The sequence below is a fragment of the Meriones unguiculatus genome, chromosome 18 (assembly GCF_030254825.1).
Source record: "Meriones unguiculatus strain TT.TT164.6M chromosome 18, Bangor_MerUng_6.1, whole genome shotgun sequence".
NCBI classification, from domain to species: domain Eukaryota; kingdom Metazoa; phylum Chordata; class Mammalia; order Rodentia; family Muridae; genus Meriones; species Meriones unguiculatus.
Genome location: NC_083365.1, coordinates 14,331,377 through 14,356,273, shown reverse-complemented (window position 1 = coordinate 14,356,273; position 24,897 = coordinate 14,331,377). Strand labels below are relative to the sequence as shown.

At 41.1% G+C, this 24,897-nt stretch overlaps 3 protein-coding genes across 9 annotated transcripts in view; all 3 read right to left on the bottom strand.

Moving 5' to 3' along the window:
• Nphp1 (nephrocystin 1) overlaps positions 1 to 11,646 on the bottom strand; it is a 51,652-nt gene extending 40,006 nt beyond the window's left edge. For 4 of the 5 annotated variants that reach the window (XM_060372138.1, XM_060372137.1, XM_060372139.1 and 1 more), the window contains exons 1-4: positions 11,534 to 11,640; positions 7,671 to 7,744; positions 6,842 to 6,902; positions 4,924 to 5,033 (exon numbers count right to left, since the gene is read on the bottom strand). In XM_060372138.1, the coding sequence (XP_060228121.1) occupies positions 4,924 to 5,033; positions 6,842 to 6,902; positions 7,671 to 7,744; positions 11,534 to 11,602 (314 nt within the window). In that variant the 5' untranslated portion in view covers positions 11,603 to 11,640. Of the gene's footprint in view, positions 1 to 4,923; positions 5,034 to 6,841; positions 6,903 to 7,670; positions 7,745 to 11,533 lie in introns of all 5 variants that reach the window. The other variant, XM_060372135.1, reaches the window with a different exon arrangement.
• A 2,483-nt stretch (positions 11,647 to 14,129) lies between these two features.
• On the bottom strand, positions 14,130 to 15,036 carry Mtln (mitoregulin). 2 transcript variants are annotated; one of them, XR_009587506.1, is made up of 2 exons: positions 14,744 to 15,034; positions 14,130 to 14,266 (listed from the first exon to the last, which is right to left on the bottom strand). XR_009587506.1 is itself a non-coding variant. In XM_060372134.1 (2 exons), the coding sequence occupies exon 1, from the start codon at positions 14,986 to 14,988 to the stop codon at positions 14,818 to 14,820; it is 171 nt and encodes a 56-aa protein (XP_060228117.1). In that variant the 5' UTR covers positions 14,989 to 15,036; the 3' UTR covers positions 14,130 to 14,266; positions 14,769 to 14,817. The 2 variants fall into 2 exon arrangements, 1 of the variants encoding a protein (XP_060228117.1); XM_060372134.1 differs by having other exon boundaries at positions 14,769 to 15,036.
• An 899-nt stretch (positions 15,037 to 15,935) lies between these two features.
• Positions 15,936 to 24,897, bottom strand: part of Bub1 (BUB1 mitotic checkpoint serine/threonine kinase) — a 31,914-nt gene continuing 22,952 nt past the window's right edge. For both annotated transcript variants that reach the window (XM_060371454.1, XM_021654636.2), the window contains exons 17-25: positions 24,205 to 24,292; positions 22,662 to 22,870; positions 20,783 to 20,926; positions 19,956 to 20,071; positions 19,487 to 19,648; positions 19,148 to 19,305; positions 18,806 to 18,974; positions 17,823 to 17,929; positions 15,936 to 16,245 (exon numbers count right to left, since the gene is read on the bottom strand). In XM_060371454.1, the coding sequence (XP_060227437.1) occupies positions 16,050 to 16,245; positions 17,823 to 17,929; positions 18,806 to 18,974; positions 19,148 to 19,305; positions 19,487 to 19,648; positions 19,956 to 20,071; positions 20,783 to 20,926; positions 22,662 to 22,870; positions 24,205 to 24,292 (1,349 nt within the window). In that variant the 3' untranslated portion in view covers positions 15,936 to 16,049. The remainder of the gene's footprint in view (positions 16,246 to 17,822; positions 17,930 to 18,805; positions 18,975 to 19,147; positions 19,306 to 19,486; positions 19,649 to 19,955; positions 20,072 to 20,782; positions 20,927 to 22,661; positions 22,871 to 24,204; positions 24,293 to 24,897) is intronic.

The following is a 24,897-nucleotide window of genomic DNA, read 5'->3' as shown; positions in this document are numbered from 1 at the left end:
TCTATAATTTTCTTGAAAAATATTTTCTGGAACTTGGAGACTGGAATCTTCTTTTTCATTAATTCCTATTATTCTTAGATTTCATCTTTCTTGGTATTCTTGATTTCTTGGATGTTTTGTGTTTGGGACTTTTCCGATTTTACTTTTTCTTTGAGAGAAGAATCAATTTCGGCAAGTGTATCTTCAGCACTAGAGATTCTCTCTTCCATCTCTTGTATTCTATTGGTGATGCTTACCTTTGAGGCTCCTGATCTTTTCTCTAAGTTCTCCAGCACCATCATTTTCTCTGTTTGTGTTTTCTTTATTGCTTCTAATTCTGTTTTTGTGCCTTGCCATTTCCTTCATCTATTTGAATGCAGATTATTGTCTTTCTATGATGATTCTCTCTCTCTCTCTTTTTTTTTTGTTCATTTCCTCTCTATAAGCCACTAATTGTCCCTCTACTTGTGCCTCTATTTGTTTGGCTATATTTGCCTGTGTTTCTTTGAAAGCTTTGTTCATTTCCTCTTTATTTGCCTCCATTTGTATGGCTATTTGTTTGTTTCCTCTTTATGTGCCTCTAATAACTGCATAAGCATAGCTTTAAAGTCATTTTCCTGTGTTTCCGATGAATTGAAATATCCATTGATTTTGGGGATTGTTGGTGGAGCCATGATGTCCTAATTTTTGTTGGGTGTGTTCTTATGCCTACCTCTGGCCATCTACTTATCTGTAACCTTCACTGTTTATTCTTGGAGCCTGTACTTCAGACTGGGTCCGTCTTTCTCTGGTGTCTGGAGTATTCTTCAGGAAGATGAGAGAGGTCCACTGATTTGAGAGTGTGCGTTGGTGTTTCAGCTGTACCTAAGGAAGGAAAAGCCGCGTGCGCAGAATTGCAATTGCGGGGGAGGAAGCATGTGTGTGTGTGTGTGTAAGTGTGTTTTGAAGGAGAGAGCGCTAGAGAGTGTAGATGTTTGGAATGTGGGGGTGCAGGTGCAGGAGGGTGTGCAGATGCTAGCATTGCTCATGGGCACAGTTTGCAGATGCAATGCGTTTGCACCGATTTCCTGAATACCTCTGTGGTCTATACTCCAGTCATACTGTTGTTCTGGTATGCAGATCTGTCTGGGCTCCAGGAATTGATTGCCTGGACTTCACTAGTAGACCCGCAGAGCAGGGGCTTCAGTGTTGATAATGCTGTCTGAAGAATCCCTATGCTGCTGCAGAACTTGGGGGCTGGTGTTGTGGTCCACTGGGAGTCCAGCCACTGCAGCAGAACTAGGAGGCCACTGGCACAGATGCCTTCTGGAAAGCCTTGGGGAGCTTCCGGCCTGGTTGGCCTTGTGGAGCCGCCGGTTCTGTGCTCTGTGCTAGGAGCTGTGGGCAGCGTGGACTGGGCATTGTGCTGTGTTGGGTGCTGTGGGCCACCTCTGTAGCCTCCGCCAAGAAAGGAGAAGGGAGGCCTGTTGTGGGGAAATGCCTGGGGATTGAGTATTCTCTGTCTCAGATCTCAAGCAGGGAGTTCTGTGCTTGGAACAGTGAGCACTGCTTTGTGCTAGGAGCTGCGTGCACTGCACCTGCGCTGCCTCCACTGCTGCCTCCGCCCCTTAAAGGAGAAGTATCTGGGAATTGAGTCCCCAGAAGTCCAAAGAGGAAGAGAAGTCTGCAGCTGACCTGTATCCTGTTGGTTTCAGTTCAGGGTTTGTCCCCTTAATCCCCAGAAGCCTCGATGTCATTGTTTTGGGTTCAGCTGCCCCTCCACTCACCAATTTTGGAATTTCAGATCCTCTGCCCCTCAGATACAGTGTGTGCTGGTTGCTGCCATCTTGGATTCTCTCCCACTCCCTTTTTAAAATATCACTCCCTTTCTTGGGTTGTCTTTGGTTCCTTCCTTCTTTGGTTTTTTAAGTTGGAAGCTCTAATTGAGTCTCAATCTTCTTTCCAAACTACTCCTGCAAAGCTTTCACTCCCCCCTAAGCACTACTTTGGCCATAACTCACAAGTCATAGTCATTTTTATTCACAGTATGTTCTGTCACTCAGTACTTTGACTCACGAGTCATATAAAAGTGTGTGACTTAATTTGCAAACATTGGTGATTTCTAATAATTTCATGTAATTCCAAAATGTCAAACAATATACACGGCTCAGATTCAGTTTCTTTGGAACACAGTGACAAGTGTTTTGTGACTCCTTTGGGTCACTTAACAATTGAAATCATCTGTGCACTGGCCCTGAAAAGTAGCATACACTGTGTCCTTGGGTGCAGAGGCCTACACTATCTACCAATGCTATCCGTCAAGGCTGCTGAGTACTGTGGATTAATGTGCTGACCCACAGTTCTGGCAACTCTGCCTCTATACGCTCATATGTTATGGGGATTCTTCCTCCTACTGAACTCACTGTTTTATAAATACAAAATGTCCTTTCTTAGGTCATAAACACTTAGGGCCTAACTGTCTACTTTGCCTGATTAAGGTAACTGCCTTACTTGGCTTTTATTAGTATTTGCAATGTTATATATTTTCCAGTCTTTTACTTTGAAGTTATCTATAATTTGCAACTAATGTATAACTCTTATAAGCAGTATACATGAACTTATCTATAATTTGTAACTAATGTATGACTCTTATAAGCAGTATACATATTTGGGTCTACAGAAACAAAACAAAACATACAAACCCAAACCCCAAGCCAACCTGATGATCTAAGCAGAATGCTAGTCCTACCTTTACCAAGTGACTACATCAAAGTGTGTTGCCCTTTGGTTTATATTCATCTTGTGTGGTGCCTAGATTTCTCCCGGGGGTTGTTTCCTTCCACCCTGAGGAGCTTTCTTTCAGGGCAGGCTGACAACTTTCCTCAGCTTTTGTTTGTTTGAAACTGCCTTTCTCTTCAGTTTCTGGAATTTGGTCCTCTGGATGCAGAATTCTGGATTGATGGGTATTTTCAGTCCTGTCAAGACGTCACAATTATCTTTTGACCGGCATTCTTTTACTGAAGTGTCAACTATATTTCAGACTGTCACTTGTCTCTACATAATAGTTCCCTTTCCCCTGGCTGCTTTTAAGATTTTCTATTTCTATTTATCTTTGGTTATTAACACCATGTCTTTATGTAGACATATATATATATATATATATATATATATATATATGCAAATAGACTATTATCATCTTCCCTTCCTTCTCCTTCTTCCTCCTCCCTTCCCTCTCCATTTTCCCCTTATGCTCTTTTTAATCTTCCTTTCCTCTTCCTTTTCCCCTCTTTTTCCTCCTCCCCTTTCTCTTTCTAGTGTAAGATTAAAAATTTTTAACCTGGCCTTGGGGTAATAAATTCTTTCCTCAACTGAAATGTTTGCTATGAAACCACTCAATGTTTAAATCTTTTTCTACTGTATTTTTTATCCCAGACTTTTTCTTTTTCCTAGTTTTCATCTCCCCACTAAACATTTTAATCTTCTCACCTAATATGTACACTTTGTCTATAAACTTGTCAGCATATTGAAAAATTATTATTTTACAGATTTTTTTTCAAATCCTCATATTTTGGCTCATTTGAATGTCTAGGTTTTTTTTTCCCTTTTGAGTATAAGGTGTGTTTCTATCTTTTAAGATCTTGTGAGTGAGTCCTGTCTTTACCTGTTCCCTAGGGATAAGATGGACTCGAATCAGGGAGCCAATCTTGCTGGGCTGAGGTGTCAGGGACACCTTTTAGAGTTGCTAAGTCCACTGGGACTGAGTCCTGGTACCACAGAGTGAAAGGACTTGAAGAGAGACGAGTACAGAAGTCTTGATGAACTGTGTTCAGGTTCCCTGGGACATGATCTCAGGAGAAGCAGATTACACTAGGTTTGGTGGCAGAGGCCTTAAACCCCAACACTTAGAAGACAGAGGCAGGTGGACTCTGAGTTTGATGCTGGCATGATTTACATATTGAGTTCCAGGACAGCCAGGGCTATGTAGACAAACCCTGTTTCAAAAAGGAGGAGAAAGAGGAAGAGGAAGAAGAAGAGGGAGAAGGAAAAAGAGGAAGAGGGGGAGTATGAAGTATATGAAGAATAACAGTCCAGCTTTGTGTAATGTCTTCCACCAGCTGCTCCCCCCTCCCTCCAACTTACAGGTGTTTCTGTTGGGTTCATAAAGACAACACTGGCTCCTCTGTCATTCTCAAGACTAGAACTCAGAAAAAAAATCCCAGAATGTCAGTATGTCTATCCATCAGCATTCTACCCAGAGTTCAGTGTAAAAGGCTGGAGAACAAGCTAGGCATGCTGGCACATGCCCTGAGGGGCAGAGGGAGGACTACAAACTCAAGACCAACCTGAGGGACACAGAGGACCCTGTCTCAAACAAGTTAAGGAACAGCATGAGAAGAATCTTTACAAACTGGTTTTGCTTATACCTACAGGCTTTGTTTTATAGTTTGTAAAAAAACAAACAAACAAACAAAAAAAAACAACAAAAAAACTATTATTAATGTTCTTTCCAGCAAAGAGAAAAACAAAATGCATGTTTCTGCTTTCAGAACATTTAATGTTTAACATTTAATGTTTCAGAACATTTAATGTTTCAGCAACATTTATGTTCTCTGAAAGAGGGAAGGACGTAAGCAGACAACCCAAATCACTTCCCTTGTTTGCATCAAGACTCACGTTAAAGGCAGCGTGTGTATTTTCCAACACTGGCTCATTCTGCTTTTCAGATCTCTGGTCTATTGCCCCAGCTAGAATACAGTCTGGGAGGAGAGACGATCATGACTCTTTGCATCTCTCACAGAAGGTGACACACTCTGGAACCCACAACAAATAAACGCTTTTATTGCCTGTACTGTTTTGACATTTTTGTTTGTGCTGCCACATGTCTCTATTCCAGAACCAAATATTTTTTTAAAGATGGTGACAGGGGACTGGAGGAAGGAGGAAGCAGACTTGAGTGCGCCTTACCTGCTGATGCCCACAGCAAGCTCCTGCAGCTGGCAGGAGAGCTTCTCCAGGAGACTGTGCTCCTCCTCCTTTCTCTTCTCATAGTTCCCCACAGGAGCAACTTCATCGGCCTAGGAAGGAACAGGGACCGATTTCATTGGAAAACCAGCCCCAGATTACCCAAAGAGATTTTATTACAAGGATAAGACCAGGCTGGAGAGATGGCTCAGTGATGAAGAGTGCTTACTGCTCTAGCAGAAGACACAAGTTAGATTCCCAGCACCCATGGGGCAGCTCACAAGTGTCTCTATCTCCAGCTCTAAGGGATTTAGTGACCTCTTCTGGTCCCCGAGGGCAATGAAAGCATGAGGCACACATACAGCCAGGCAGGCACACATTCATACCCATAAATTAAAAAAAAAAAAAAAAAAAAAATTAGTAAGAGAAGCCAGGTGTTGTGGTGCACACTTTTAATCCCAGCACGCAGGAGGCAGAGACAAGTGGATCTCTGTGAGTTTAAGGCCACTCTGGTCTACACAGTGAGCTCTAGGACAGCCAGAGTGCTGGAGTGAGACTCTGCTCAAACAAAAAAACAAATGAACCAACAAACCAAACTAACCAACCAGCAAATAAATAACAAAATTCTAATAAACTCTGTAAGATAAAATTAATTACCAGTGTAAGATCACATTTACCTTGGAGAATAAGAAAGGGTTTATAATAGCTTACTCACTTGGAATTCAAACCAAATGAAACCATTTTGGATTTCTCTGTTTCCTTGTTACCTATTACAGATCTTTTGGAGTCAGTTTGGGACAGGTTTAGGTAGTAGCATATTAGGTGGCCCAAAAGACAAGGGAGGCCTGTGCCTAAATTCCAACATTTACCAGTGAGACAAGGCTTCCTCCCCCTGGAAATTGTCATTTTGTTGTTTCCTGGAGTAGGAGTGATTAGGTTTGCACTGACCCCACCAGCCAGCCTGCCTCCAATACCACAGAGTTCAGTGTCACTGGAGAGGTCCAGACCACATGATGCTCAGGTGCACGGTCAAACATTCAGAACAGGTGGCTTTCATGTGGCTTTAGCCCTAGACACATGGACACTCCAGCTAATGTTTAAGAACCCCAGACAGGACTGTCGAGAGCAAATTCTTGTTCATCTCACTTTTGTAGAGTCATTGCTAAGAGTCTCTGTGTGATCCAGAGACCCCATAACCAGGTACTCTCTCCCTACAGAAGCATTTCTGAACTGTAACACATAATAACTGTAACTAATCCAATGCAAGGAAACAACAACAACAACAACAACCCCCCCCCCCCAAAAAAAAAAAACCCTTGAAGTAGCTGTTCCCAGGGTTTCTGAGTTGGTGATGCTGGGTAAAGCGATCAGAGCGAGTCTTAATATCTGATGTCCTGGCTGCTCTGGTTTCAAGTAAAGCTCCATAATCAAGCTAACTGTACGGTGGTGGCTGATTCCGGTTGTTCATTTGCCACAACTGGCAAAGGGACTCTCCACTGAAGAGCTGCCTCCATCAGACTGGCCTGCTGGCATGGTCGTGGGACATTTTTTTGACTATTAATTGATGTTGGAGGGCCTGGCCCCAGGCCTGGGTATGAGAAAGGTAGCTGAGTGTGAGCCTGAGTGCAAGCCAGCGAGAGAGGCCAGTGAGAGGCACTGCTCTGGTCTCTGCTGCAGTTTCTGTCTCCTGGCTTTTGCGTGAGCTCCTGCCCCGGCTCCCCTCGATGATGGACCCTAACTTCCTTGAAGCTGCTGTCGCTGATGGCATTCATCACAGCAGCAGAAGCAAACGAAAACAGCAACTCAGAGCTGGCAGTGGTTAGACCTCGTCTCTAACGCACACCCAGCAACTTACTAACTGAAGTTCATTCCTCCTTAAGTACTTGTATAAAGGGAGATTGCTGTGATTCGTCATACTTACCTTGTTTAATTTCTGAAGAGCATTTTTATTTTCATCTACTGCCTGTTTTAACTGGATACATCTAAATCATAAAAAGAGAAGGACGGGTCAGGTCTCTATCATCAGAACTAGGCAATTATTTTTATTAACTCATTCACAGTCTCTGAGCGGCAAGGCTAATTCTTTACCTAGAGAACAGTCTGTCACATGAAGACAGCTGAAGTTACTATCCCAAGCAGAGACAAATGGCTCTAAGAGATTTGTGACTAGGTCACCAATTCTGGGATCCTCAGGCCAAGATCCTAGGGTAAGTCTGCCTAAGCCATGAGGTTCACCCCGGCCAGGTTTTACAGTTACTGTCAATGAGAACAGCAAGACCACACTGGCAGGTATGATGTGGGTTCCTCCAGATCTTTGCTACATCACTACATGGAACTCCTGGCCTCATCGCCACAGGATGCACCTGCTCTCCCCCTTCACAGAACTCAAATTTTCAGCTGCATTCGTACAGTCTTCCCCCTTTAACATCTGATTTGGTTTTCTCGTTTGTGTTAACAGGTATCTCAGTGTTACTGTGGAGACAAATGAAGAAAAAGTTTGCAGAGTACCACTCATGGGGCTCAGCACAGAGAACAAAGTGTAAGCAGGATTCCCCAGCCCTGACGCAGTTCTGTTCCTAACTCTCTCCAACCAGTAGAGACCTGGGAGAAAGCGCTGTTTTTAAATACCTTTGGGAAAACTTTCCTCACTGTTGCTTCCACATTATTCTCCTCACGGTTAAACATTTAAATGGCACCCACAGCAACAAAAGAACAACAGTCTCTGCTGGCTCAGGAGCAGCATACTTTACCTTTGGTAAATATCTCTCCTTTTACTTGGTTCCAGAGCACCTGTTAGTTGGCTTTCAGTAACCAAACTATCCACCTACAACAAACAGACAATATAAAATATGTTAATTTCTGTATTGCTTTAGGAAACAGAATTGTACTAGTCTTTTCCTTCCAATATACAATGAGCAGTTTAGAGCATGGGTGTACAATAAAGTGGAATTTTGTAATATATGCCACTACCTGAATCCTACCATTAACATCTTATTATACCTGTATGATTTGATGTATCAGTTTTTTTTTCCTCATGAAAGTCACCTTTTTCCATGAAAGTCATACTTTCCTCAAATAATATACCACTGGCCTCACTAGAGTTCTCTGTTAAGTTCACATGTGGAGATGCCCAAGTCTGAAGCACACATTTGCTGTATTTTAACAGATGTCGCTTCATAACCCCAAACTTTATCAAGATGGAGAAAAATGCTCTGAAAACTGGCTTCATTCCCTCCCTAATAAATCCTCACTCCATTTCTTCTGAGATAAAACTGGCTCATTTTTTCCACTCCAAGTGAGTTTTTTCCCACTCACGGACATTTCTGTAAAGGGAGTTGGCTACCATGACTCTGTGTTAAGCCCTCCCATGCCCTGGATGCTCCAAATTTTCTGTATACTTGAAACTGGCGGCTCTCCTTTACCTTTCAGGGCAAATCTGGCCTCATTATACACTGGACAAACGGCCACTGCTAGCCCAACTTCAGAACTCTCAATTTTTAATATCTAAACCGATTTAAAAAATTCCATAAAACAGAATGGTAGTGTGGTCCATGGCCTCCTCCCCCATAAAACTCCCAGCTCACTTAAATCTTTCTCAAGGCTCTGGCTTAAAATCACGCCCAGAGCTGAAATACCCACCGTTTCTGCTAAGCCTCCAAACTTGCGTCTTTACATTTTTTCCTGAGCTAACAGTTCTTTTGCCTTATCCTCCCCCACTCCCTTTACTTGAGTGTCTGCCTGGCCAAGCCTGGAAACTCCTGCTTGTATCTTCAACAGCTAAGAGGTAAAAGCACCCCAGTTGTTTGTCCCATCTGCAGACACCCACAAACTGCTTATGGATATGTACATCCAGTGCAGTCTTACAGAGATGCAAGTGTCTTTTGGGTCTGGATAATATTGGCAGTTTCTTTCATGCTGTTCTACTCTACCGAGAAGCATGGTTCTAGCGGTGGAATTTGGCCTATCTGCTCCAGACCCAAGTATGTTTTTAAAATTTTTCCTCTAAAGTCTCCAACCTGGGCCAGGCTGGCCACCAAGGAAATTCGGAACTACTCTGTCCTTGCTGTCTACTGGTATGTAGTTCCTCCTCTTAGGGAAAGTTAATTCCTGGGTCCACACCTAAGCACCCGTGTTCTGTCATTAAAGGAGGCTACCAGGCACTGTCATCAAATTCACGCTTTGGAAAATGTATCTGTAGTGTCGGCAAATGATTTTGTTAAATGGGTGATAATTTATTACAGGTGATAGACACCCAAGGCTTTAGTCTTCAGGAGATAACTTGGAGCAGGGGAGTCGCTCTGGCCTGGCTCACCTGTTGCTTTGAGGCTATCCTCTGGTCTCTACCCAGACAAGAGAGCTCCAGGCCTAGCGCCTGCGCTCTCACCTTGAGGCCCACAAGGAGTATACAGGCTTTCACAGAGATGCTGGCAAGCAAATTTGTTTGTTTGTTTTTTAAAGACATTCCAAAAGCCAGTATTTGTTAAAACATTTAATTTGGTTATCCTGGTTTACAAATTATGCCTATAAGCAAGCAGTCTATTTTTAAATAGAATGAGGTTAAGAAATATGCTAACTAGAGATCTGTCCATTGACAAAGAGTAAAGAGTTGGCTTTAGCCTTAGTTCAGCCCATGTTACATGTAGATTTGACATGACTGGCAGTTTCAGCTGTTGCTTAAGTGTATGGAATGAGACTGTAGAAAATTTAAAAAGGGTTAACTTTAGAAAACTTGATATGAATGAATCATGTACTCTTGAGAAAGGGTCACTAACTTTGGTAATAACTTAGGAATTTCTACTGTTGAGGGGAAAGCAAGGCAGTCGTCTCTGGGAGTATTTTAAAATCGAAAATCATCTCTTTTGTGGGAGTACAACTTTATAATAGTCTCTTCTTGCAGCCTGGTATTTATTATGTAATCTTGGAATACAGCTATAACAATTTGGTGCTAACAAAATATATATTAAGTCATGTTTACAAATGCTAGATGTGGCCATTTAAGGAACTACCCCTTGAATAACGACTTCCTAAGTCTCTTCAGGAATAGAGGGTGGCAATCACCTGGTCCACCACAGCTGATCAATTCAAGACTCTCCCTACTGCTACATGACTACAGGACCCCTTGTCAATGGATCCAGAACTACCTCCTCTGAAAAAGACCCTCCTCAGCAGAAAATAGTTATAACACCCCTGCCCTGCATTTTAAAAATTCTCTCAGATTAGGTATAATCTGACCAATAATGTAACAGTAACTAAAAATAAATATTATCCAAAATCCAATAATCATTAGTGTGTGTGTGTGTGTGTGTGTGTGTGTGAGAAAGAGAGAGAGAGACAGACAGCCCAGATTCAGGCATCAGCTCCTTGGGAGAGAGACAACTGTGAGCCGCCCGTACTTGGGGTCTGGAAGAGTAGCTAGTGCTCTCAACCACGGAGCTGTCTCTCTAACGCCTTACGTTCCCTTCCTAACTTGACCTCTTATCACAAATATTTACCCCCAAAACACCAAAAGCTCTAACAAAAATCTCCTCGTCGTACTATCAGATTCCGTCAGGTGATACCATCACGTAGTAAGTAAGGCATTACAAATGACATCACCAAGGAAAACTGCGGCCGCATCTTGGTAGCAGAATGCCCCTCTGTGGTTAAACATTCTTGAAGCTTTACTTAGATTGTTCCTGTTGTAACAGAAACACAGAGGCCCAGAGCACCTTCTCAGATGCCACACAAGTGTTGCATCCTCAAAGGGCTCGCACTTCATTATATCGCTTACACTGTAAATCTGACATTCTCCATCCCCACATACAGGCATTTCTAGAGCATCATCCTCATAAATACCCTAAAAGGATAGTCCAGTCAACCACGATTTCAGAGAGGGTCATGAATATGCCACTCATGTCATCAATATCGATTAAAATTTGTTTAAAATCTACACTGGGACACCCCCACCCCCACCCCCCAGACTGCTCTTCAGCTCCTGCAGCACACACCAGTCTTCTGGAGCATCTGCTTTGTTTTGCTATATAAACTTCTGTTTAAGCTTTGTATCCTGCCACTAAATCCTTTCCCTCAAGAAGGAGCCCTGTGTGACAAGAATTCATTTATGGATTAGTTTCCTCATCCCCCTAATTTATTCATACCCAGTTTTTCGTTATAAGGATCTCTGTCCCAATTTTAAATAATTTCAAATGGTAGGTTCCTGGAAATGTAATCAACCGGCCTAGGAGGATCAATGTTTGCCACATTTCGTCAAACTGCTGCCCAGAAATGCTGTAGCTTATACAGCAGAGCATCGCCTGTTTTATCACGTCTTCCCAGCACTGGGTGTTAGGACTTAAAATCATTGTGATTCATACCTCTTTTTAAAGTTCTTGGTTACCTCTGAAATTAACTTTTCTTAAATGAGCATGCGATGACTTCCAGAGGAGAGGAGTGGGGTAGATCTGGTTAGTTAGACGTCGGTGGGAGGAATGAGGGGTGCTGGGGGCTGGCGGGTCGTTAGAGCGAGCTGCTAGCTGAGCCGCAAGGCTTCCTGGAAGTTTTATCTACGGCGGCCGCCCGGTGCTCGGGCCCTAGCGAGGGGCTGGGATGTGGGGCCCTCTCCCCCGCGACGTACCTGCAGCTTCAGCTCCTGGCCGCGGCGCCTCAGCGCCTGCAGCGGGTCCCGCGGCCGCCGGGCGAGCATCGGCCTAGCCGCCGCCGGCGGGACGGCGCCGGTTGCCAGGGAAACCAAAGCCGGGGCTCCGCTGATGACGCTATCAGCGGGCGCCGCCACCTAGCGCCAGAGGCGCTGCAAAACAAGCCTTTTCCCCTCTGGATTCCCAGGGGTTGTGGACGTCCCCCGAAGTCCCGGACTCGTGCCGTGCGGTACTCTGTTCTACGCGGCTTTCCGACCCCGGTTCTTCGAAACTAATCTTCAAAAATAGTTTTAAGCATGGGAAGACTCCTTAGCCACGAGAGCTTTGCCCTGTGGCGCTTGTGGACTCGAGTTTGGCTGCATACTTTGACCCTGAAGGTGGTTTTAGTAATTCCTTGCCTTACTGTGTAGCCCTGCACCCACAGAGATCCGCCGGCCTCTGCCTCCTTAGTGCTGGGATTAAAGGCCTGTGCCACTGCACAGAGACGGTTTTAAACTCTTGCCATTTGGGTATTGCCGAAGAGTTGTCCAAATTTTTCATGCGATTCTGCCTTGTGCGGCAAGCCTGGGACAAACATATGTCTCAAGAGCCCCAAATTTTGTTATTCTCAGGAGGGTGGTAGTATTTCCTCTGCCTCAACCCTCTAAATCCAATTCCCAAACTCCACTACAGCCACCTTGGACTTAAGATTGGTGATGGTCCAAGCTTACCAGTTGACAAGCCGGTATGTTATTCCCAAGGTATCTGACCACTGTTGTGACTTCTGGTTCACAACTTACTGATTCCAATTTGACTGAGAAGTACCACTTCCACTGAAGACTGTTTTCCAGTGTGGAGGATGTGGGAACTTCTTATATTTAAGTATGGGAAGGTAGAAGGAAAAGAAATGGGGCACACGTGATGTCACGGGGGGGGGGCTGGTGCACTACAAGGCTTGGGGCACAAACAGGAAGTAGTAGAGAACAAGATTAGCATGGCATAGGGCACCAACATGAGAGGGATGTCCAGAGGTGACACATAAAGGACAGCGTGTCTGGATGCTCTACTCAAGCAATGAGAACAAAGGGCTGATGACATGGCTCAGTGGTTAAGACTATCAACTGCTCTTGCGGAGGACCCACGTCTGGTTTCCAGCATCTACATGGCAGCTCCTAACTGCCTTATAACTCCAGTTCCAGGGGATCCCACACCGTTCTCTGGCCTGTGCAGGAGCCAGGCATGCATATGGCACACAGATATGCATGCAAGCAAAACATTCATACACATAAAATACAAAAACAACAACAACACCAACAAAAAAAAAAAACCAGTGCACACACCATTCACAAGCCCAGCAGAAGAGCCAGGTCCAGTGACACCTCAGTTTACCCTGCATTTTCTGTTTAAGACAAAATGTACCTCAAGAAACCTACCCCAACTAATGATGGTCACTAAAAATCTTCCCCTACCCTGGGGCTGAAGATGGCTTAACTAGGAAAATACCTACTGCACATGCATGAAGATCTGGCTTCAAACACCCAATATCCACGTACATACTTACGATGGAATGGGGCGGTCTGTAATACTAGTGCCGAGGATAAGGGTTTGGGGTTTGGAAATAGGCATATCTCTGAAGCTCAGAGGCAAGCCATCCCAGCCAAATATACATTCCCAGCTTCAGTGAGGGACCCTGTCTGAAAAAGGAGGGCTGGGGAGATGGGGCCATGGTTAAAGGGCCTGCTGCAAAGTGACTAGTTTGGATTCCCAGAACCCATAGCAGAAGTGCCAGTCCCTATGACAAACCTTGAGTCTACAGCTACATATGTAATCACACGTGCACTCATACACATGTGAACATACATATGATACACACACTAGACATGCATGAGGAAAAAGACGTGGAGAGCAGTCTAGGAAGGTACCTGAAGCTGACCTCTGGGCCCGGAACAATTGCTCACCACCCCCACCACCACCCACAGGCAAATAAGAACCCGACCCTGTGTCAAAGATCCTCAACTAAGTCTCAGAGAGGGATGTTGACTAAAGACAGCCAACTAAAGCCTAGACAGGTTGGAGCCCTAAGAAATTTTAGCCCTTGTTGGATTCATGTAAGAACAGAAGGACATAAGGCTAAGTAATCCCAGGAAAAGGGGCAGTAAGGTTTTTCTGAAGAATGAACTTAATTTTCTTATATTAAATGGAGCTGAGACACAAAACTGATTTTCTTAATGAGAACAATGTGTCAGAAATGCATTTTAGAAACAACCAACCAGGAACTTGGTCACTTGATATTACTGGAATTTATCATAAGCACTACTCAAAGGTTTCTCTTTCTCATGTATATTCCATTAGACCATATATATATATATATATATATATATATATATATATACTCTGCATTTGTAGTAAACTTTCATTCTTCAAAGTGCAAATAACTTACATTTATAATGTTTACATTAGTCATCTGACACAGCTCCTAGCTTTTCTGAATATATCTAGAAAAATGACCCACAATGGTCCCTTGATCAAATATCCAGGCTGTACCAAGGATGTGAACGAATGCACGAGAATGTCTCTGTTTTCAGGATCCAGAACTTACTGTAGCAAAATAATCCTTCCCTTTGCGAGGAGGGAAAGGATTCAAAGATGTTTACATTTTTTATTTTAAAAATAGATTCATAAAGTGCCAAGAAATGATTTTCTTCCAGTGCTTCATATCCATCTTCAACAAGCTGTTGAAAAACAGAAAGAAAAATCAGCAACACACAATCTTTAACTTCAAATTACTGTACTGTGATGTTAAACCATGAACTATATAGAGAGAAGAAAACCAAAGCGCTGATGAATAGCTATGATGACACGCAAGGCTCCTGACATCCACGTAAAAAACTATTTCTACTTTATCGGGCTACCAATGAGAGACTTCCAACTTATATTTGCAAAATATCAAAGCCACGGCATTACCATGGACCTATAAAAATGAATTTGGGGGCTGAGACGTGAAATACTTCACAGTTCCTTCTTGTTTTTCTGTCCAGTGTTTTCCAAGTTAACTGCATCGCAGGTGGTAAAACACTCCCATTAAATTCCCTCAGAAAACTAAGATGTGAACACTGGAGAGTCAGCTATTAGGACAACACCGTTTTTTTTCTGAGGTCTAGGAGCAAGCCACGTGCCTGCACGCCTTGCAAAGGCGACCCGGGACTTACGGGCTAGTGGTCGCGCGCTGCTCACCAACATCTGGGCTTGCGAGAACCCTGCGTGCCCGGGCCGCGGCGCGCGCTCAGGCCAGGTCCAGCTTCTTCTGAGTCATCGCCAGCTTGTCCTGCAGCCTCCGCTTCCTCCAGTCCAGGTAACGCCTCCGCAGCCGATTCGCCTGCCAGCCCAGGACCACTCCAGAGGCAAAAGCCACTAGCACGGAGACCTGCAGAGTCCTTTCAGACACGTCCGCCATTGCAAACACCCGGCTTGCGGCGTGAGCTACGGAACCGCGCGAGGGTCAAATACCGAAGCACTCCCTTGGGGCCCGCTCTGAGCATGCGCGAGGAAAGGCCGCAGCGTCTTGTGACTCGTAGGTCAATAGAAATTGACTAGCACGGAGTCTGACCAGGATGCACATGTTAAGTAACAAATATAATTTAAAAGTATCAAAAACAAGCCGGACGTGGTGGCGCACGCCTGTAATTCCAGCACTCTGGAAGGCAGAGGCAGGTGTGAATTCCAGGACAGGACAGTCTGGTCTACATGAGTCCAGGGCAGCCAAGGCAACACAGAAAAAAAAAAAAAAAAAAAAAAAAAAAAAAAGAGAAACCTGAACATCTATTGCTCCTCAATTCACAATAGCAAGGAAATGGAAGCAGTCTATCAACTGATGGATGGGTAAGGAGAATGTGGTACCATACACAATGGAATTCTATTCAGATGTTTATCTTGAAGTTTGTATGAAAGTAGATGAAGTCAGCAAGATAAACATTTTCTTTCTTATGCAGACCTAATTTACACTGTTCATATGCATATAAGAGGGTCAACAATGAGTGTAGGCTATGAAATTAAAAAGACCGTAAGGGAAAATGATGTTGAAGATGTAGGAAGGGGCATGGACATATGAGACATGAAAGCAGAAAGTAAGCTATATGGGAGGGAGTGAAAGAGTACAAAGAAAGATGGGGGGAAAATCAAAACAAATTTTGTCTAAAAATGCCACGAAACCTACATAAATTTGAAGTCTTTATGGCCTACTTTGGCCTTAAATAGGTCAGTGCTTAGAAAAGTGATTTTTAAAAAACATTTAAATTTGAATCATTCTCATGAAGACTTGTACAGCAAGAACAATCGATCAGCCTGCTTCACATAGGTCTCCTTACTTTATTTTGTTAAAATATAACAACTAAGCCACATGGGTGTATCTTATAGGCTTTATTTTTTACATACATAAATAATAAGTATAAAAAAGCAGGATTTAAGATGAGAGTTTAAATTTACAAAGTATTTTTTTAGAAGGTCCATATTCATATTTTATTTTCTCAAACGCTTATATTCTGAAAGCAGCACAATTAGCCTATTACGCAGGGTCCTAATTTTATTGGAATACTGATGTTCAAGTAATTTCTTCAGCTTTTGCCTCAACAAATCCAAAGATGGAAGATGCTGACAATCCGGTATATTCAACATGATGTGAAAGAATTCCTCCCACATATCCAAATGAGGAAGCCTGGAGAGACAAAATATCACAATGAATAAAATAAAACCTTCAACATACATAGCAACCTGTTCCTGCATCTACCTTCCAGAGGTGTGGACACGTTGAAGGAACAACTCTCATCTATCTGTATCTCAACAAATCAAGACTCCATTACAACTGGAGGTAGAGACAGGCAGATCTCTTTAAGGCCAGCCTGGTCTACAAAGCCAAGTCCAGGACAGGCAGGATTATTTCACAGAGAAACCCTGTATCGAACATATCCCTCCTACCCCCAAACCATTACAAACAGGAGAAATTAAAAATCCAACCAAATGTCTAAATATACCTTCTTCTAAAAACATAATTTAAAATAGCCTTTTAGCAACAGTTCTTTAGTAGGAAAATTATCACTTAAAGAAAATCTATCTTCCTTTGGCTCCCTGTATATAACACACTGCTAGACTCTGATAATATTGTTATTTGGTTCTGATAAGCCCAACTGCATACATGTGTGGCAAGACTGGACAGATGGACAGGCTGCACTATTTAGAATAGAGCTCACACTTAAGGGTCCTGGCCACCTAACAGAGATCAAAGTTAATTGGGAACAAACAAATAAACAACAACCAAAAACAAAACCCAAAACTCCAAAACATGAGGAAAAGGCCCTGGAGAGAAAGCAGAATATACTAAAGTATCACTCTGGATGGAAACTGAGAAGGAAGCTTTGGGCTTTTCTATGTTACTGGCAATAGATGGAAGCCTTCTGAACCCTCTGGTCCTTTGCTAACAAACAAGAGAAACAACAAAGTGAATAAAGTACTTGCTGAATTTGATGGTTGTATATAGAATAAAAACCTCTATTGTAAGTTTTCTTTTGGGTTCTGTACCTACTGTACATGATGGTTATCAATTTTGTGCAAGCTCTTTGCTGTTTTGGAAGTGGGAGGGAAGAGTGAAGGAAATCTAAGTTTAAAATTTTCCAAGAAGGAATAAACATTAGGCTAAACACATGAATAATTTCTTTTTTATATCTCAGAAGTTAGTATGATATATAGAAACATGCATGCATAAAATAATCAGCCTCAATTCAACTTCACCAGTGGTATATTTACAGTGTTACTCTAGGAACAATGCTGACATGATCCCCTCCAGACCAATCATTAACCTTCAAGTATTTTCTAAAACTAAAGTCACATAGGACTGGAGGTTAAAATTCTGTCTTGTAATAGAAGTTACCACATTCTTCTCATTTACAAAACAGCTTTACCTATATTATTTCCTTTGCTTATAAGATCTGAGAAACCAGGATCATCAGAATTCTCATTTACATAAACAAAAAAACAAACAAACAAAAAAAACCCCACACCACAAGGCTCACCAATATTGACTTCACTTACAATAAAGAAAAATAATCAAGAACAGAATGCTAACCACATGCCAGGAGCTCTCAATGGTTTGATGAGGCACACTGAATGCTAGATATCAGTGCCTAATGTCAGAACTGTGCTGTCACTACACTGCACAGGCTCATTTTCTGGCTAAATGAAATCTATCATTTTACTGTTACTGTTTTTCTCACTGTAGCATCAATGTCAATAACCTACCTTCTAAAAAGACCTTCAGGTTTCCAGACTCCTCCTTCATTTTTTACTTTCATGTAAGTGCCAAACAGCATACAGTATATTGATGCAGCAACTCCATAGTAATCAACCTATAAAGAAAACAGATAGATGCATCGTAAACAGTAACATACCTGTGAATACGTCTCTAACTTAGAAACTAAGCAATCACAAGGTTTACAGAATTCTGTAAGACAATGATTTGGTTCACTCAATGTCTGTCCAAGCTCTCAGTGAGGCTTCTATGAACACAAAACATTACTGCCTCTTGACAAACCCTTTGGGAAGCTCTATCTTAAATAAATATCCTCCTCAAGTCTGCTGTTATATCACTTGCTGCAAATACAATAATCTCTCAACTTGGCAGTTCTTCAAATCCTATCCATTGGGATTCTGGTGATTACTGTATAACTGCACACCAATGCCTCTTTGTGATGTGTTCATAATAGAAAAGAACATTCTAGAATGGTGCAAATCTGTAGATAGCAAACTATCTACACTTCATGCCCAGATCAGCATTCATCTACCTGAAGTCTTACTGGTAGTAACTGTTGAGAAGTAAGACCCTCACGTGTATTCTCTTTATTATGGGGTTCTAGAAGTCACAGCTCTTATCTGGAAACTTGGCAATGTTTGTTTGTTTCCATTTTATCGCAGGCTCAAAACATATTCATTCTAATTATTATTATTTTTTCTTGCCAGCTAATATTCTACTTTGTTGAAAATTCTGGAACCTTCCCATAGAATGTATTTGCTTTTCTGCTGTCTTTTCTGCTGTTGATAGAATCTGTACTAAGAAAGGAAGATTCTTCAGAAGTAGAATTTCTTCATGCTCTTTTGCCTTACACTCTAATTTTCCTTCAAGACCCAAGAGACCAGTTCAAACCACCTGGAGCTCTAAACTCATTTTGAAATTCTGGTAAGTGTAATAAGACAATGTTTTCAAACCTTTCGCTTTCCTTCCATACCTGGTAGTTCCATGGCTTGTTACTGAGCATCTCAGGACACTGAAAACCAGACGTTTCACACTTTCCTGTAAACGCCGTTCCTTTAGGGAAAAGTTTCATATCTATACTCTGACCCAGGTCAATCAGTGCCAAGCCAGTAGCTAAATCTTCATTATCCTGTTCCAAAAATCTACATTAAATACAAACAAGGACCAGGATCTGTGAGCATAAATGACAAAAGGATACCAAACAAAACAATTCACATATATATGTGTGTGTATGTGTCTATGTATGTACGTACATATGTATACGGGAAAAAAAAGTGAAATGTTAGGAAGAACTCCACTAAAGTGTCACACTTACCTGTGTCCTAGTATGAAATTATCTGGCTTAATGTCTCCATGAATGATTTCGCAGCTGTGGATTTGTTCAACCATGTAAAGCATTCTGATGGCGAAAGTGAGGACGAGAGCCTGAGGCATTACTTTTTCAGGAGTATTTTTATAGAGGTTAATGGCATTCTAGAAATAAAGCAAATGGTATGTTAAGTTGACTGTGAAAGATTAAAGAAATGAAATTTCAACTCAAGGGCTTTATGCCTACTCTCTATCCAAACAAAAGTTCCAAATGTGAAAAATAGTGCGAGTAGAAACCAGAAATGCACACAGTTTCATGTTCATGTCATGAAAATTATACACTTACTAGTAATGTGCCATAGCTGTAGAGCTCCCCTACTAGTATACTCCCATTCTGAAATAAGTGAGCAGAATAAAACTTGATGAACATGTGATGTACTTCTGGCCTTAGTCTTTCCATCAGCTGAGTCCCAATGTAGAATTCCCAGGAGTTGGCAGGTCTCTGAACCTGAAAATCAAATCAGGCAGGTGATAGGCATATCCTCATCCATATTCTGTAAAAGAACAGTAAGAAAGCAATTCCTCCAGGCAAAGGATGTGGACAAATAGTGAGGACAAGTTAGGCACTGGCCAGTAGTATAGGGGCTGCAGGATAATCTTAGTGCTAGGACAATTCTGAGTCTCCACAGGATAGTTGTTTTAACTGTTGACTAAGGCCTCATTGACAGTGGCATTTAAAGGGGAGTCAGCAGGAGAGGTTAAGAGCTTCTAAAATTCACATCTACATTATACAATAAATTACTCATACCATTTACCTTCAAAATACATTCCTGTTTACTTTTGGTATCTTTCACATCTCCATGAATAGCTTCATAGACTTGGGCAAAGGCCCCTTCTCCAAGAAGGTGCTTCACATAGACCAGCAAAGAACCTTAGAAGATAAGATTATGTCAAACTGACAAAAAGCCATAAGGACTATCAAGGTGGAGAAATTCTGGTGCCTGAACTACTTTAGTAAATTAAAATGGTTTATAATCTGGGGAAGTTTTCCCAGACAGTAAAACCTGCCATGAAAGAGCCTCCTTAACAAATTCTAACAGAGGGGTGAGCACAGCTCTGATGGCTCAGTATATTTAGACATGTGGCCTTGGGCCCCAGCTCTTCCATTACCTGTGGTACCTGCTCTATACAATTGTTGAGGTATCAACAAGAACATGTAGAAATCTGTAAAGCGTTTTTGAAAATGTACATATTTTACAGGAGAATAAAAAAGAGAAAGCATAACTATTAATATTTGTAATAGTTTAGAATGGTTAGGTTAATTTTGTATTTTAGAAGTTTTTGATTTAGGGGATTGTGAGCTGTCCAACATGGATGCTGGGACCCAAACTGAGGTCTCCTGAAAATGCTCTTAACTTGTGCACCATCTCTCTAGCCCAGAGCACATGTATTTTAAACTTTGACATATTATTGCCAATTTAAAGTCCCAAAAGCAATCACAATTCTACTCTCACAGCTTGACAAAGTTTCTCAAAACTGTAGATATTAACTCCTTCTTGAAGGTGGAAAGGAAAATCTCAGAGTTACTATCAGTTTCTCACAAACAAAGAATTCAAAATTTTATTAACCTTATAATTCTTACCTAACTGGAATTCTGTCTTGGGCTTGATGGCTGGAAGTTTACACTGCCACTCAAAAGTGTTTGGATAGGAACTCACTGGTTTAGAAAGCCCAGATAGAAGTTTAAGAATCAATTCAGTATCCCATGGGTCCTCAATAGTAAAGTCTTATATAAAAAAACAAAACAAAACACATAAATTCATTATTAAAATATTTTAACAGAAATTTTGGATAAATAAGTACAGGCATTCATTAAATACCTTTCAAGATTTGATCCATATAGAACACTGATTCAATAAGAAGGTAAAATCGGTAGTCCTGTCATTACTGCCACTTTAGGTCTACAAATTTATGTGTTTCCAGTTGTGACAAAGGGAATCAACTAGGTGATGCCTGACTCATCTGGAGCTACAGGATTTGTGCTTTTAAAAAGTATAGCTGTATACCTTGAACATATATATATACTTGGAAATTAGCTGTTTCTAATGTGCTCAGACATATACTCTTTCATTGTTTCCGTCACTAATACACACAAAATATATTACCTACATACAATTTGCATGAATAGGAATACTATGTATAGAAAAGGGAAACAATTCCTAAGGGGAACACAAGTCTTCTTCCCAGTTTTGTGTTAATGGTAGTTTGAAAAGGCTATTCTCCATCATGGTTACTACCTACTTAGTATATAGAGACCACAGTTCTGAGGTTTACTAACTCATTTAGTTCTTACAGTAAGCCTCTAAATGTAGGTACTAGTATCACTTTCACCTTAACATATTTAAATTTTTTATGCGTGTGGGTTGTTTTGCCTACACATATGTGTGAAGGCAGCAGATCCCCTGGAATGGGGCCATAGACAGTTGTGAGACACTGTGTAGGTGCTGGGGATTGAACCTGAGTCCTCTAAAAGAGCAGCCACTGCTTTTAACCCCTGAATCATCTCTCCAACTGACCTCCACTTTAAAGAGTAGCACCATAAACTTGTTTAGGGATCTGGGAATTAAAGCCTCGCCTTAGAATTTAGTCTATCTCCAGAGTCTGTGTTTCTCTTTTATTTATGGTTGTGAGCCTAGCCTTTAACGGCTGAGCCATGTCTCCAGCCCAGAGTCTGTGTTTCTCAACCACCATGCAAGACTTTCTGTATAACAAGAGACAGAGGATGTGACCTCTCAATAGTCAGTCTTGACTGATTGTTCTGTTACAAACAGGGGTGAAGGTAATATGAGGTTATATATTTGACACATAGTTAACACACAACCTTGAACTCTTTTTAAAAAGTTTTTTTTTTTCTTGTTTGCTTTTTAAGATTTATTTGCTTTATGTGTATACCTGGTGACCAAAAGAGGGTTTCAGATTCCCTGGGACTGGAATTATAGATGGTTGTGAGCTACCATGTAGGTGTTAAAAACCTAACCTGGGTCCTCTGAAAGAACAGTCAGTAGTTCTCTTAACTAGTATGCCATCTCTGCAGGCCCCTAATTCCTTTTTCTAATAGTAGTGACCTTGGTGTCTTTCAAGATTAAAATGGATTGACTGACTTCAAATATGTTAGTAGTGAATTATTTTTGTGACAAGTTATAGGTTTGTCTACATTTATTTTCTATTTACGTCCCCACTCTGGGGGCTGGAGAAATGGCTCAGTGGTTAAGAGCACCAGTTGCTCTTCCAGATGATCCAGGTTCAATTCCCACCACCCACATGGCTGCTCACAACCATATCTAACTCCAGTTTCAAGGGATCCATCACCCTCACACAGGCATACATGCATATAAAATATCAATACACATAAAATAAATAACTAAATAAACTATTAAGTCCCCATTCTGAGTTCTTTCATGGAAAAGCTTTTCCATTCTATTATTCTCATGGCAAAACTAAGATTGAACATGTGTGCATACTTGGAGCACTGACATTCCCGAGGGAACTCGTCTGCATCCACTCAACTTGGATCCTAGCACTGGTATCTGGTGGTTCCTCCATGGTCACACGGTCAGTGCCTGTGCATTTGTAAGCCTCAGGCCCGAACACTGCTTCCTGAGTGAGTACACCACTGGTGGCAGACTGGCTAGGATAATGTAAAGATGCTGAAAGTTTCTCTGGAATTAAACTGCACATGTGAAAAAGAGAAAACAAAAACTTTATGTGATTAGAAGCCTATTGGATTTCATCACAATAAAATAGCTTCCTTCTAGGAGTTTCAAAATTATCTTACAGGTTGAGGTGATGAAATAAAGTTCATTAAACAAGTATATATAAATAAAACACACATCTACTAAGATATAAACATGAACAAAAATAAAATCAAAGCCATTTAATGCCCTAGGTAAACAGGTAAGGTGATCTATTTGGTATTTAATGGGAATTGTGGGAAGGAATGAGTTTACTCCCCAAAGCTACATCTAATAGCACTACTGTAATCAAGACTAAGTATTTTTCATTCTGAAAATGGCTTTTTATAACAATACTACAAGCTGAAAATATCAATTTAACATTCTGATACAATTTTCTCACCTGAGACTTAACACACACACACCGACACACATGAGTTAAGAGGGTGTTCATTCATGTATTTTGTATTTGTGATTTCACCTATGTGCTAAATTTGCAAACTCTAGATTAATACTCATGTAATTTTGCAGTCATTTGCAGGCTTAGAGACCAATGAAAAATTGTGAGTCAACACACATATTCCTGGTTCCAGTCAAATAAGGTGATGTTCTACCTCATTACTTCAGCTCTCACTTGTTTGTGGGTATGTGTGTTGGGGGTGGGTGGGTATGGCATCATGGAATTCCTACGCTTTTTATCAGTATTTCCACAAATTAGAAGCTGTGAGACTTTAAATCAGAAATTTGTCCTCAAGACCTGACTACCTCATTTACAAGAAGGGTTTAACAGAACTGTCACACTCAATTCACTGGAAGGGTTAAGAGGATACAGCAAACAAAGAGCATATACATTGCACCTAGGTTACAACAAACATTCAAAGGATGGTAACAACTTTTTCTACCTGTTAGATATACAGCCTAATTCAAAAGTCAATGGAACTTTACTTCTGTACCAGGACGTATTCTACCTTCTCTTTAAAGTCACTGGTTGTTGTTGTTGTTTTTTTTTTTTTTTTCAATTAAATGGGTGTACAAAGCACAAATTATATGTTTTCTCAGTTTAATAATGGCTGACAAGTCAAGGTCTTGGTCTTATAAGATTTACAGTTTGAACCCTGAAATGACTTTTAGAAACTGTTAGCTCAGGGATCTGTTATCTCAGCTGCTTCTCTAACTGCCCCGATATACCAAGTACTTAGGTTCACCACTGTTTACACTCAAAATCAGTACCTTCTATCATTGAATAAAATCTTAGTAGCTTTAGCAGGTTGGGACAAGGTATACACCAAATCTTAAAGACCAAAGCTGTAATGGAGAATGAAAAATACAATACCCAAGCTTTCTGTCTTTTGCAAGGTCCACCATGTTTTCTTTACAAGAATCCAAAGCTTTATGTGTATACTGTGTGGTTACTACATTTTCTGAAATATAGATATATAAAAAAGTCTGTATTACATATACATGTAAATATAAACACCATTTAATATAGTTACAAAGGCTGGAATTTCTTTTCATACTGACTTTTAACTACAATTTCAAAATAGTGTCCCATAGTAAAAAAGTGCTGTGACAGGACAAAAAAAATTACTTAAGAGTTCAAAGAATAACAGGTCTGCTATAGGCAGGATGACAAGACTTCAGGAAGTCACTGACAAGGGAACAAGACTTACCTAGTTTCAGAAGAATCTTATATAAGAACACAGAGGGAGATTAAAAGGCTACAATCCTTCCAGAGGGACTTATATAGAGATTTGTGCCTTTTTAACAAACTGGTGAGTCAGCATTTAATTGAATGGATTTAGATACTAGCTGCACTTAAATCACTATTCCTTCTAACTTAAAAATAAAACAATTCATCTTTATTGACAGTAGACAGGTAGAATTAAAGATCAAACTTTACCGGTGGTTTAGTACTATGTAATACTACAGCCAAGTGCTATGCTGGATTAACTTTTATCGGTCGGTCGCTTATTAACAAATACTAATACTAGTACTAGAATATTAGCTTCTATTTACAGAAACACAG